Raw genomic sequence first — 13321 nt, 5'->3', positions numbered from 1 at the left:
CTCTCTCTCTCTCTCTCTCTCTCTCAGGCCCTGAAGCACTTCCTGAAATGTCCCAACACTGATGACAACCTGGCCATCGAGATGGCTATAGAGACGGTGACAGGAGTGTGTGTGTGTGTGTGTGTGTGTGTGTGTGTGTGTGTGTGTGTGTGTGTATTTAACTGTTTCTAGGGGGGTTAAGGTTAGAATTAGGGTTAGGAGCTAAGGTTAGTTGTAGGTTTAGGGTTAAGAGTATGGGTTAGGAACTAGGGTTAGGGTTAAGGTTAGAATTATGGTTAGGAGCTAAGGTTAGTTTTAGGTTTAGGGTTAAGAGTATGGGTTAGGAACTAGGGTTAGGGATAAGGTTAGAATTAGGGTTAGGAGCTAAGGTTATTTTTAGGTTTAGGGTTAAGAGTATGGGTTAGGAACTAGGGTTAGGGTTAAGGTTAGAATTAGGGTTAGGAGCTAAGGTTAGTTGTAGGTTTAGGGTTAAGAGTATGGGTTAGGAACTAGGGTTAGGGTTAAGGTTAGAATTAGGGTTAGGAACTAGGGTTAGGGTTAAGCTACGAGCTAAGGTTAGTTTTAGGGTTAAGACTATGGGTTAGGAACTAGGGTTAAGACTATGGGTTAGGAACTAGGGTTAAGAGTATGGGTTAGGAACTAGGGTTAAGAGTATGGGTTAGGAACTAGGGTTAAGAGTATAGGTTAGGAACTAGGGTTAGGGTTAGGAACTAGGGTTAAGGGTTAAGAGTATGGGTTAGGAACTAGGGTTAAGAGTATGGGTTAGGAACTAGGGTTAGGAACTAGGGTTTAGGGTTAGGAACTAGGGTTAGGAGTATGGGTTAGGAACTAGGGTTGAGAGTATGGGTTAGGAACTAGGGTTACGAGTATGGGTTAGGGTTGAGAGTATGGGTTAGGAACTAGGGTTACGAGTATGGGTTAGGAACTAGGGTTGAGAGTATGGGTTAGGAACTAGGGTTAAGAGTATGGGTTAGGGTTGAGAGTATGGGTTAGGAACTAGGGTTAAGAGTATGGGTTAGGAACTAGGGTTAAGAGTATGGGTTAGGGTTGAGAGTATGGGTTAGGGTTGAGAGTATGGGTTAGGGTTGAGAGTATGGGTTAGGAACTAGGGTTACGAGTATGGGTTAGGAACTAGGGTTGAGAGTATGGGTTAGGAACTAGGGTTACGAGTATGGGTTAGGATGGGTTAGGAACTAGGGTTAAGAGTATGGGTTAGGAACTAGGGTTGAGAGTATGGGTTAGGGTTGAGAGTATGGGTTAGGAACTAGGGTTACGAGTATGGGTTAGGAACTAGGGTTGAGAGTATGGGTTAGGGTTGAGAGTATGGGTTAGGAACTAGGGTTAAGAGTATGGGTTAGGAACTAGGGTTACGAGTATGGGTTAGGAACTAGGGTTGAGAGTATGGGTTAGGAACTAGGGTTTAGGGTTAAGAGTATGGGTTAGGAACTAGGGTTAAGAGTATGGGTTAGGAACTAGGGTTAAGAGTATGGGTTAGGGAAAATAATATTTTGAATAGGACGGAATTGTGTCCCCACAAGGTTAGTTATACAAGACTGTGTGTTTAGGGTAAGTGTGTCCCCACAAGGTTAGTTATACAAGACTGTGTGTTTAGGGTAAGTGTGTCCCCACAAGGTTAGTTATACAAGACTGTGTGTTTAGGGTAAGTGTGTCCCCACAAGGTTAGTTATACAAGACTGTGTGTTTAGGGTAAGTGTGTCCCCACAAGGTTAGTTATACAAGACTGTGTGTGTGTGTTTTCCAGGTGGGCCAAGCCAAGGATGAGTCTTTGACCAATCAGCTGATTGATTACCTGATGGGGGAAAGTGACGGCATGCCCAAGGTAATCAATATTATACTAACTTATCAATATCTGTCTGTCTGTCTTTAATTGATTGAAATAGTCGCTTGGCTTTTCTTTCACTGTCTGTCTGTCTGTCTGTCTGTCTGTCTGTCTGTCTGTCTGTCTGTCTGTCTGTCTGTCTGTGAGAGAGATTTGTATTTTACACTATAAGCATTGTGTGGGCTCTCTGTCCCCACCCCTCCACCTGCCACCCAATCCGTGCGTTTGCTCTCTCTGTCTGATTGGCTGCCATCTGACAGGGAGCCTATCACTGAGTAGTGGTGTTGTCTTCCCCCTCCTCCCAGGATGCCAAGTACCTGTTCCGTCTCTACATGGGCCTGCTGCAGTACAGAGAGGCAGCGTGTACTGCCATCATCATCGCTAGAGAGGAGCAGTCTGCAGGTACACAATCACATATATATATATATAGAGAGGAGCAGTCTGCAGGTACACACTCACATATATATATATAGAGAGGAGCAGTCTGCAGGTACACACTCACATATATATATATATAGAGAGAGAGGAGCAGTCTGCAGGTACACACTCACATATATATATATATAGAGAGAGAGGAGCAGTCTGCAGGTACACACTCACATATATATATATAGAGAGGAGCAGTCTGCAGGTACACACTCACATATATATATATATAGAGAGAGGAGCAGTCTGCAGGTACACACTCACATATATATATATAGAGAGGAGCAGTCTGCAGGTACACACTCACATATATATATATATAGAGAGAGGAGCAGTCTGCAGGTACACACTCACATATATATATATAGAGAGGAGCGGTCTGCAGGTACACACTCACATATATATATATATATATATATAGAGGAGCAGTCTGCAGGTACACACTCACATATATATATATATAGAGAGGAGCGGTCTGCAGGTACACACTCACATATATATATATAGAGAGGAGCAGTCTGCAGGTACACACTCACATATATATATATAGAGAGGAGCGGTCTGCAGGTACACACTCACATATATATATATAGAGAGGAGCGGTCTGCAGGTACACACTCACATATATATATATAGAGAGGAGCAGTCTGCAGGTACACACTCACATATATATATATATATATATATATAGAGGAGCAGTCTGCAGGTACACACACATATATATATATATATATATATATATATATATATATATATATATATATATATATATATATATATATATATATATAGAGAGAGAGAGAGAGGAGCAGTCTGCAGGTACACACTCACATATATATATATATATATATAGAGAGAGAGAGGAGCAGTCTGCCAAGAGGTATGCAAAGTTGTCATGAAGGCAAAGGGTGGCTACTTTAAAGTATCTCAAATGTAAAATATATTTTTATTTGTTTAACACTTTGTTGGTTACTACATGATTCCATATTCCATATGTGTTATGTCATAGTGTCGATGTCTTCACTATTATTCTACAATGTAGAAAACAGTAAAAATAAAGAAAACCCCTGAAATGAGTAGGTGTTCTAGAACCCTGGAATGAGTAGGTGTTCTAGAACCCTGGAATGAGTAGGTGTTCTAGAACCCTGGAATGAGTAGGTGTGTCCACACTTTTGACTGGTACTGTACATACACACAGTCATAAATATACACACAGTCATTCACATATCTTAAAGGACGTGTTTGTGTGCATGTGTGATCCAGGGAACTACCGTAGCGCCCATGACGTGCTGATCAGTATGTACACTGAGCTGCAGACACAGAAGATCAGAATCCCTGCTGAGATGAACACCAACCTCATGATCCTCCACTCATACATACTAAGGTAGAACTACACTAGCCAGTAGCTATACCACTACACTAGCCAGCATCCTCTACTGCTATACCACTACACTACACTACTGCTATACCACTACACTACCCAGCATCCTCTACTGCTATACCACTACACTAGCCAATATCCTCTACTGCTATACCACTACACTACCCAGTATCCTCCACTGCTCTACCACTACACTACCCAGCATCCTCTACTGCTATACCACTACATACCCAGCATCCTCTACTGCTATACCAACTACACTACCCAGCATCCTCTACTGCTATACCACTCAACCACCCAGCATCCTCTACCGCTATACCACTCAACTACCCAGCATCCACTACTGCTATACCACTCAACTACCCAGCATCCCCTACTGCTATACCACTACAATACCCAGCATCCTCTACTGCTATAACACTACCCAGCATCCTCTACTAGGATAGAACTGAACTCCTGGGGGCCAGTTGATGATACCTGATGCGTGATTATGATTATGTGATTATGGATTGATTGGTGTATGGATGTATTGGTTGGTGTATTGGTTGGTGTATTGGTTGGTGTATTGATGTATTGGTTGGTGTATTGGTTGGTTATGTATTGGTGTATGGATGTATTGGTTGGTGTATTGGTTGGTGTATTGGTTGGTGTATTGGTGTATTGGTTGGTGTATTGGTTGGTTATGTATTGGTGTATGGATGTATTGGTTGGTGTATTGGTTGGTGTATTGGTTGGTGTATTGGTGTATTGGTTGATGTATTGGTTGGTGTATTGGTTGGTTATGTATTGGTGTATGGATGTATTGGTTGGTGTATTGGTTGATGTATTGGTGTATGGATGTATTGGTTGGTGTATTGGTTGATGTATTGGTGTATGGATGTATTGGTTGGTTGATGTATTGATGTATTGGTTGATGTATTGATGTATTGGTTGATTATGTATTGGTGTATGGATGTATTGGTTGGTGTATTGGTTGATGTATTGGTTGGTTGATGTATTGGTTGGTTGATGTATTGGTTGGTTGATGTATTGGTGTATTGGTTGGTGTATTGGTTGATTATGTATTGGTGTATGGATGTATTGGTTGGTGTATTGGTTGATGTATTGATGTATTGATGTATTGGTTGATGTACTGGTTGGTGTATTGATGTATTGGTTGATGTACTGGTTGGTGTATTGATGTATTGGTTGATGTATTGATGTATTGATGTATTGGTTGATGTATTGGTTGATGTATTGGTTGATGTATTGGTGTATTGGTTGATGTATTGGTTGATGTATTGATGTATTGATGTATTGGTTGATGTATTGGTTGGTGTATTGATGTATTGGTTGATGTATTGGTTGATGTATTGGTTGGTGTATTGATGTATTGGTTGATGTATTGGTTGATGTATTGATGTATTGGTTGGTGTATTGATGTATTGGTTGGTTGATGTATTGATGTATTGATGTATTGGTTGATGTATTGGTTGGTGTATTGATGTATTGGTTAATGTATTGATGTATTGGTTGATGTATTGATGTATTGGTTGATGTATTGATGTATTGGTTGATGTATTGGTTGGTGTATTGATGTATTGGTTGATGTATTGATGTATTGGTTGATGTATTGATGTATTGGTTGATGTATTGATGTATTGGTTGATGTATTGATGTATTGGTTGATGTATTGATGTATTGGTTGGTGTATTGGTTGGTGTATTGGTTGGTGTATTGGTGTATTGGTTGGTGTATTGGTTGGTTATGTATTGCTGTATGGATGTATTGGTTGGTGTATTGGTTGGTGTATTGGTTGGTGTATTGGTGTATTGGTTGATGTATTGGTTGGTGTATTGGTTGGTTATGTATTGGTGTATGGATGTATTGGTTGGTGTATTGGTTGATGTATTGGTGTATGGATGTATTGGTTGGTGTATTGGTTGATGTATTGGTGTATGGATGTATTGGTTGGTTGATGTATTGATGTATTGGTTGGTTGATGTATTGATGTATTGGTTGATTGGTTGGTTGGTTATGTATTGGTGTATTGGTTGGATGTATTGGTTGGTGTATTGGTTGATGTATTGGTTGGTTGATGTATTGGTTGGTTGATGTATTGGTTGGTTGATGTATTGATGTATTGGTTGGTGTATTGGTTGATTATGTATTGGTGTATGGATGTATTGGTTGGTGTATTGGTTGATGTATTGATGTATTGATGTATTGGTTGATGTACTGGTTGGTGTATTGATGTATTGGTTGATGTACTGGTTGGTGTATTGATGTATTGATGTTGATGTATTGATGTATTGGTTGATGTATTGGTTGATGTATTGGTTGATGTATTGGTTGATGTATTGGTGTATTGGTTGATGTATTGGTTGATGTATTGGTTGATGTATTGATGTATTGATGTATTGGTTGATGTATTGGTTGGTGTATTGATGTATTGGTTGATGTATTGGTTGATGTATTGGTTGATGTATTGGTTGGTGTATTGATGTATTGGTTGATGTATTGGTTGATGTATTGATGTATTGGTTGGTGTATTGATGTATTGGTTGGTTGATGTATTGATGTATTGATGTATTGGTTGATGTATTGGTTGGTGTATTGATGTATTGGTTAATGTATTGATGTATTGGTTGATGTATTGATGTATTGGTTGATGTATTGGTTGGTGTATTGATGTATTGGTTGATGTATATATGTATTGGTTGATGTATTGATGTATTGGTTGATGTATTGATGTATTGGTTGATGTATTGATGTATTGGTTGATGTATTGATGTATTGGTTGATGTATTGATGTATTGGTTGATGTATTGGTTGGTGTATTGATGTATGGATGTATTGGTTGGTGTATTGGTTGATGTATTGGTGTATGGATGTATTGGTTGGTTGATGTATTGATGTATTGGTTGATGTATTGGTTGATTATGTATTGGTGTATGGATGTATTGGTTGGTGTATTGGTGTATGGATGTATTGGTTGGTGTATTGGTTGATGTATTGGTGTATGGATGTATTGGTTGGTTGATGTATTGATGTATTGGTTGATGTATTGGTTGATTATGTATTGGTGTATGGATGTATTGGTTGGTTGATGTGTTGATGTATTGGTTGATGTATTGGTTGATGTATTGGTTGATGTATTGGTTGATTATGTATTGGTGTATGGATGTATTGGTTGGTTGATGTATTGATGTATTGGTTGATTATGTATTGGTGTATGGATGTATTGGTTGGTGTATTGGTTGATGTATTGGTTGGTTGATGTATTGGTTGGTTGATGTATTGGTTGGTTGATGTATTGGTTGGTTGATGTATTGATGTATTGGTTGATGTATTGGTTGATTATGTATTGGTGTATGGATGTATTGGTTGGTGTATTGGTTGATGTATTGATGTATTGGTTGATGTATTGGTGTATTGGTTGATGTATTGGTTGATTGTATTGATGTATTGGTTGATGTATTGGTTGGTGTATTGATGTATTGGTTGGTTGATGTATTGATGTATTGATGTATTGGTTGATGTATTGATGTATTGGTTGGTTGATGTATTGATGTATGTATTGGTGTATGGATGTATTGGTTGGTGTATTGGTTGATGTATTGGTTGGTTGATGTATTGGTTGGTTGATGTATTGGTGTATTGATGTATTGGTTGGTTGATGTATTGATGTATTGGTTGATGTATTGATGTATTGGTTAATGTATTGATGTATTGGTTGGTTGATGTATTGGTGTATTGATGTATTGGTTGATGTATTGATGTATTGATGTATTGGTTGGTGTATTGGTTGATGTATTGATGTATTGATGTATTGGTTGATGTATTGATGTATTGGTTGATGTATTGATGTATTGGTTGATGTATTGGTTGGTGTATTGATGTATTGATGTATTGGTTGGTGTATTGATGTATTGGTTGGTTGATGTATTGATGTATTGGTTGGTGTATTGATGTATTGATGTATTGGTTGATGTATTGATTTATTGATGTATTGATGTATTGGTTGATGTATTGATGTATTGGTGTATTGGTTGATGTATTGATGTATTGGTGTATTGGTGTATTGGTTGATGTATTGATTTATTGATGTATTGGTGTATTGGTTGATGTATTGATGTATTGATGTATTGGTTGATGTATTGATGTATTGGTTGGTTGGTTGATGTATTGGTTGGTTGATGTATTGATGTATTGATGTTGATGTAGTGATGTATTGATGTATTGGTTGATGTATTGATGTATTGGTTAATGTATTGTTTGATGTATTGATGTAGTGATGTATTGATGTATTGGTTGATGTATTGATGTATTGGTTAATGTATTGGTTGATGTATTGTTTGATGTATTGATGTATTGGTTGTTGGTGTATTGATATATGTGTTGATTGATTGTATTGACTGGTTGATATATTGATTGATTGATTTCAGATCCATGTGAAGAGAGGGGAGCATCTGAATGCAGCTCGCATGCTCATCAGAGTTTCCAACAACATCAGCAAATTCCCCTCCCGTGAGTCACACACACACACACACACACACACACACACACACACACACACACACACACACACACACACACACACACACACACAACATATGCTGTGTTGTTCATTTCCCCCCTAAAGCATATGTAATTATTTGATGTGTTTATCTGTCTGACTGTGTGTGTGTGTGTGTGTGTGTGTAGACATCGTACCCATCCTGACGTCAGCGGTGATAGAGTGTCACCGGGCCGGTCTGAGGAACTCTTCGTTCAGCTTCGCCGCCATGCTGATGAGGCCAGAGTACCGTCACAAGATCGACCCCAAGTACCGCAAGAAGATAGAGGCTATGGTCCGGTACGACACACACACACACACACACACACACACACACACACACCTCTCCTCTCTGTCTCTCTCTGTCTCTCTCTCTCCTCTTCCCACTCTCCTCCTCTCTCTCTCTCTCTCTGTCTCTCTAACTCTGTCTCTCTCTCCTTCCTCCAGTCGTCCAGACACCAGTGAGATAGAAGAGGAGACCACTCCTTGTCCATATTGTGGTTTCACGCTGCCCCAGTGTGAACTGATCTGTCCTGGCTGCAAGAACAACCTGCCCTACTGCATCGCCACGGTAACACACACACACACACATAGGACATACACAGAGCACACACACACATAAACCGCACACACACACACCTGACTTTAGGACTAGGAGCTATGCCATGGTGAATCAGTCAACCAATCAAAAATCTTCATAAACCATCACCTCTTCCTCTCTCTACTCTCCCTCCTCTCTCCTCCTCCTCTCCCTCCTCTCCTCCTCATCCTCTCTCTCTTCCTCCTCCTCTCTCTCCTCTCTCTCTCTCTCTCTCTCCTCCTCCTCTCCCCCTCTCCTCCTCCTCCTCCTCCTCTCCCTCCTCTCCTCCTCCCTCTTTCTCTCTCTCCTCTCTCTTTCTCTCTCTCTCCTCTTCCCACTCTCCTCCTCTTCCTCTCTCTCTCTCCTCCTCTCCTCCTCTTCCTCTCCTCCTCTCCATCCTCTCCTCCTACTCCTCCTCTCCCTCCTCCTCCTCCTCCTCCCTCTCTCTCTCTCCTCTCTCTCTGAGTCTCCCTCCTCCTCCTCTTCCTCTCTCTCCCTCCTCTTTCTCTCTCTAGGGTCATCACATGCTGAAAGATGATTGGTCAGTTTGTCCTCACTGTGAATTCCCTGCTCTCTACTCCCAGCTCATCCTGTGAGTGGAACACACACACACACACACACATACACACAAAAAAACACATACACATAGACACACAGGCACACAAAACCACACATACACACACAAACACACACACAGACACACAAAAACACATACACACACACACACAAAAACACACATACACACAAAAACACACACACACACACAGACTAAACATCTGTATTGTAAAAAAGCCTCTTCTACTGTTGTAGTATGGCCATGTTTCTCTGAACAGTTTGTGTGTGTGTGTGTGTGTGTGTGTGTGTGTGTGTGTGTGTGTGTGTGTGTGTGTGTGTGTGTGTGTGTGTGTGTGTGTGTGTGTGTGTGTGTGTGTGTGTGTGTGTGTGTGTGTGTGTGTGTGTGTGTGTGCAGGCTGTTGGAGACAGATAGTGTGTGCCCCATGTGTTCCGAGACTCTGAGTGTGAACCAGGTGGAGAAGATGGATGACTGTTCCAGCTTCCTGCAGCCTGACCAATCAGAGCACTGATACAGGTAAACACACACACTGTTCCTGCAGCCTGTCCAATCAGAGCACTGATACAGGTCAACACACACTGTTCCTGCAGCCTGACCAATCAGAGCACTGATACAGGTAAACACACACACTGTTCCTGCAGCCTGACCAATCAGAGCACTGATACAGGTAAACACACACACTGTTCCTGCAGCCTGACCAATCAGAGCACTGATACAGGTAAACACACACACTGTTCCTGCAGCCTGACCAATCAGAGCACTGATACAGGTCAACACACACTGTTCCTGCAGCCTGACCAATCAGAGCACTGATACAGGTAAACACACACACTGTTCCTGCAGCCTGACCAATCAGAGCACTGATACAGGTAAACACACACACTGTTCCTGCAAGCCTGACCAATCAGAGCACTGATACAGGTCAACACACACTGTTCCTGCAGCCTGACCAATCAGAGCACTGATACAGGTCAACACACACACTGTTCCTGCAAGCCTGACCAATCAGAGCACTGATACAGGTCAACACACACTGTTCCTGCAGCCTGACCAATCAGAGCACTGATACAGGTAAACACACACACTGTTCCTGCAGCCTGACCAATCAGAGCACTGATACAGGTAAACACACACACTGTTCCTGCAGCCTGACCAATCAGAGCACTGATACAGGTCAACACACACTGTTCCTGCAGCCTGACCAATCAGAGCACTGATACAGGTAAACACACACACTGTTCCTGCAGCCTGACCAATCAGAGCACTGATACAGGTAAACACACACACTGTTCCTGCAGCCTGACCAATCAGAGCACTGATACAGGTCAACACACACTGTTCCTGCAGCCTGACCAATCAGAGCACTGATACAGGTAAACACACACACTATTCCTGCAGCCTGACCAATCAGAGCACTGATACAGGTAAACACACACACTGTTCCTGCAGCCTGACCAATCAGAGCACTGATACAGGTCAACACACACTGTTCCTGCAGCCTGACCAATCAGAGCACTGATACAGGTAAACACACACACTTTTCCTGCAGCCTGACCAATCAGAGCACTGATACAGGTCAACACACACACTGTTCCTGCAGCCTGACCAATCAGAGCACTGATACAGGTCAACACACACACTGTTCCTGCAGCCTGACCAATCAGAGCACCGATACAGGTCAACACACACACTGTTCCTGCAGCCTGACCAATCAGAGCACTGATACTGGTAAACACACACACTGTTCCAGCAGCCTGACCAATCAGAGCACTGATACAGGTCAACACACACACTGTTCCTGCAGCCTGACCAATCAGAGCACTGATACAGGTCAACACACACACTGTTCCTGCAAGCCTGACCAATCAGAGCACTGATACAGGTCAACACACACTGTTCCTGCAGCCTGACCAATCAGAGCACTGATACAGGTAAACACACACACTGTTCCTGTAAGCCTGACCAATCAGAGCACTGATACAGGTCAACACACACTGTTCCTGCAGCCTGACCAATCAGAGCACTGATACAGGTCAACACACACACTGTTCCAGCTCAACACACACACTGCATAGACACACACACACACCATATGCCCACAAGTATGTGTGAATATTAAATGTTGTAATGGTTTTCTGAGACTGTTATTTGTGTGTTTTCCCAGAGATCTGTGGTGATGTGGCCTGGTGGTGTACGACATAGAGGACTGCTGCTGGGGGGAGGACGGATCGTCATAATGTCTGGAACGGAAACAATGGAAGCCACGTGTTTAAATACCTTCCCACTCATTCCTCTCAGGACATTACCACGAGCCCGTCCTCCCGGATTAAGGAGCTACCAACCTCCTGTGATAGGGGAACGGGAGCCAGTGACATAATCCACTCCTCCATGTTTCTCTACCACCTGTTAAACTGTTGATATAGACAGCTGTAGACGTCCTCCTCCTCCTCCATGTTTCTCTACCACCTGTTAAACTGTTGATATAGACAGCTGTAGACGTCCTCCTCCTCCATGTTTCTCTACCTCCTGTTAAACTGTTGATATAGACAGCTGTAGACGTCCTCCTCCTCCTCCATGTTTCTCTACCACCTGTTAAACTGTTGATATAGACAGCTGTAGACGTCCTCCTCCTCCATGTTTCTCTACCACCTGTTAAACTGTTGATATAGACAGCTGTAGACGTCCTCCTCCTCCATGTTTCTCTACCACCTGTTAAACTGTTGATATAGACAGCTGTAGGCGTCCTCCTCCATGTTTCTCTACCACCTGTTAAACTGTTGATATAGACAGCTGTAGACGTCCTCCTCCTCCTCCATGTTTCTCTACCACCTGTTAAACTGTTGATATAGACAGCTGTAGACGTCCTCCTCCTCCATGTTTCTCTACCACCTGTTAAACTGTTGATATAGACAGCTGTAGACGTCCTCCATGTTTCTCTACCACCTGTTAAACTTGATATAGACAGCTGTAGACGTCCTCCTCCTCCATGTTTCTCTACCTCCTGTTAAACTGTTGATATAGACAGCTGTAGACGTCCTCCTCCTCCATGTTTCTCTACCACCTGTCAAACTGTTGATATAGACAGCTGTAGACCTCCTCCTCCAGGTTTCTCTACCTCCTGTCAAACTGTTGATATAGAAAGCTGTAGACCTCCTCCTCCATGTTTCTCTACCACCTGTCAAACTGTTGATATAGACAGCTGTAGACGTCCTCCTCCTCCATGTTTCTCTACCACCTGTCAAACTGTTGATATAGACAGCTGTAGACGTCCTCCTCCTCCTCCATGTTTCTCTACCACCTGTCAAACTGTTGATATAGACAGCTGTAGACGTCCTCCTCCTCCTCCATGTTTCTCTACCACCTGTTAAACTGTTGATATAGACAGCTGTAGACCTCCTCCTCCATGTTTCTCTACCACCTGTTAAACTGTTGATATAGACAGCTGTAGACGTCCTCCTCCTCCATGTTTCTCTACCACCTGTTAAACTGTTGATATAGACAGCTGTAGATGTCCTCCTCCTCCATGTTTCTCTACCACCTGTTAAACTGTTGATATAGACAGCTGTAGACGTCCTCCTCCTCCATGTTTCTCTACCACCTGTTAAACTGTTGATATAGACAGCTGTAGACGTCCTCCTCCTCCTCCATGTTTCTCTACCACCTGTTAAACTGTTGATATAGACAGCTGTAGATGTCCTCCTCCTCCATGTTTCTCTACCACCTGTTAAACTGTTGATATAGACAGCTGTAGATGTCCTCCTCCTCCATGTTTCTCTACCACCTGTTAAACTGTTGATATAGACAGCTGTAGATGTCCTCCTCCTCCATGTTTCTCTACCACCTGTTAAACTGTTGATATAGACAGCTGTAGACCATTGTTATTGTAACTTATGTACTCTACATATCTGCATTGAAGCTTGTTTTCCATTAATTCATTCATGTCGACAATGTTAAAAAATATGAATATTAAATATAAATATTAA

The 13321-nt window shown here is 42.0% G+C and overlaps 1 protein-coding gene across 1 annotated transcript in view; it reads left to right on the top strand.

The window, feature by feature from the left end:
• The window catches only part of LOC139419355 (WD repeat-containing protein 19-like), an 87180-nt gene extending 75103 nt beyond the window's left edge, over positions 1 to 12077 (top strand). The window contains exons 7-16 of the mRNA XM_071169295.1: positions 28 to 96; positions 1763 to 1840; positions 2146 to 2242; positions 3530 to 3649; positions 8070 to 8156; positions 8334 to 8484; positions 8632 to 8755; positions 9280 to 9356; positions 9735 to 9854; positions 11503 to 12077. Coding sequence (XP_071025396.1) covers positions 28 to 96; positions 1763 to 1840; positions 2146 to 2242; positions 3530 to 3649; positions 8070 to 8156; positions 8334 to 8484; positions 8632 to 8755; positions 9280 to 9356; positions 9735 to 9849 — 918 coding nt within the window. The 3' untranslated portion in view covers positions 9850 to 9854; positions 11503 to 12077. The remainder of the gene's footprint in view (positions 1 to 27; positions 97 to 1762; positions 1841 to 2145; positions 2243 to 3529; positions 3650 to 8069; positions 8157 to 8333; positions 8485 to 8631; positions 8756 to 9279; positions 9357 to 9734; positions 9855 to 11502) is intronic.
• The last annotated feature ends 1244 nt before the right edge of the window (positions 12078 to 13321 follow it).

Source organism: Oncorhynchus clarkii, chromosome 10, assembly GCF_045791955.1.
Source record: "Oncorhynchus clarkii lewisi isolate Uvic-CL-2024 chromosome 10, UVic_Ocla_1.0, whole genome shotgun sequence".
NCBI classification, from domain to species: domain Eukaryota; kingdom Metazoa; phylum Chordata; class Actinopteri; order Salmoniformes; family Salmonidae; genus Oncorhynchus; species Oncorhynchus clarkii.
This window is presented reverse-complemented; position numbering and strand designations above follow the sequence as displayed.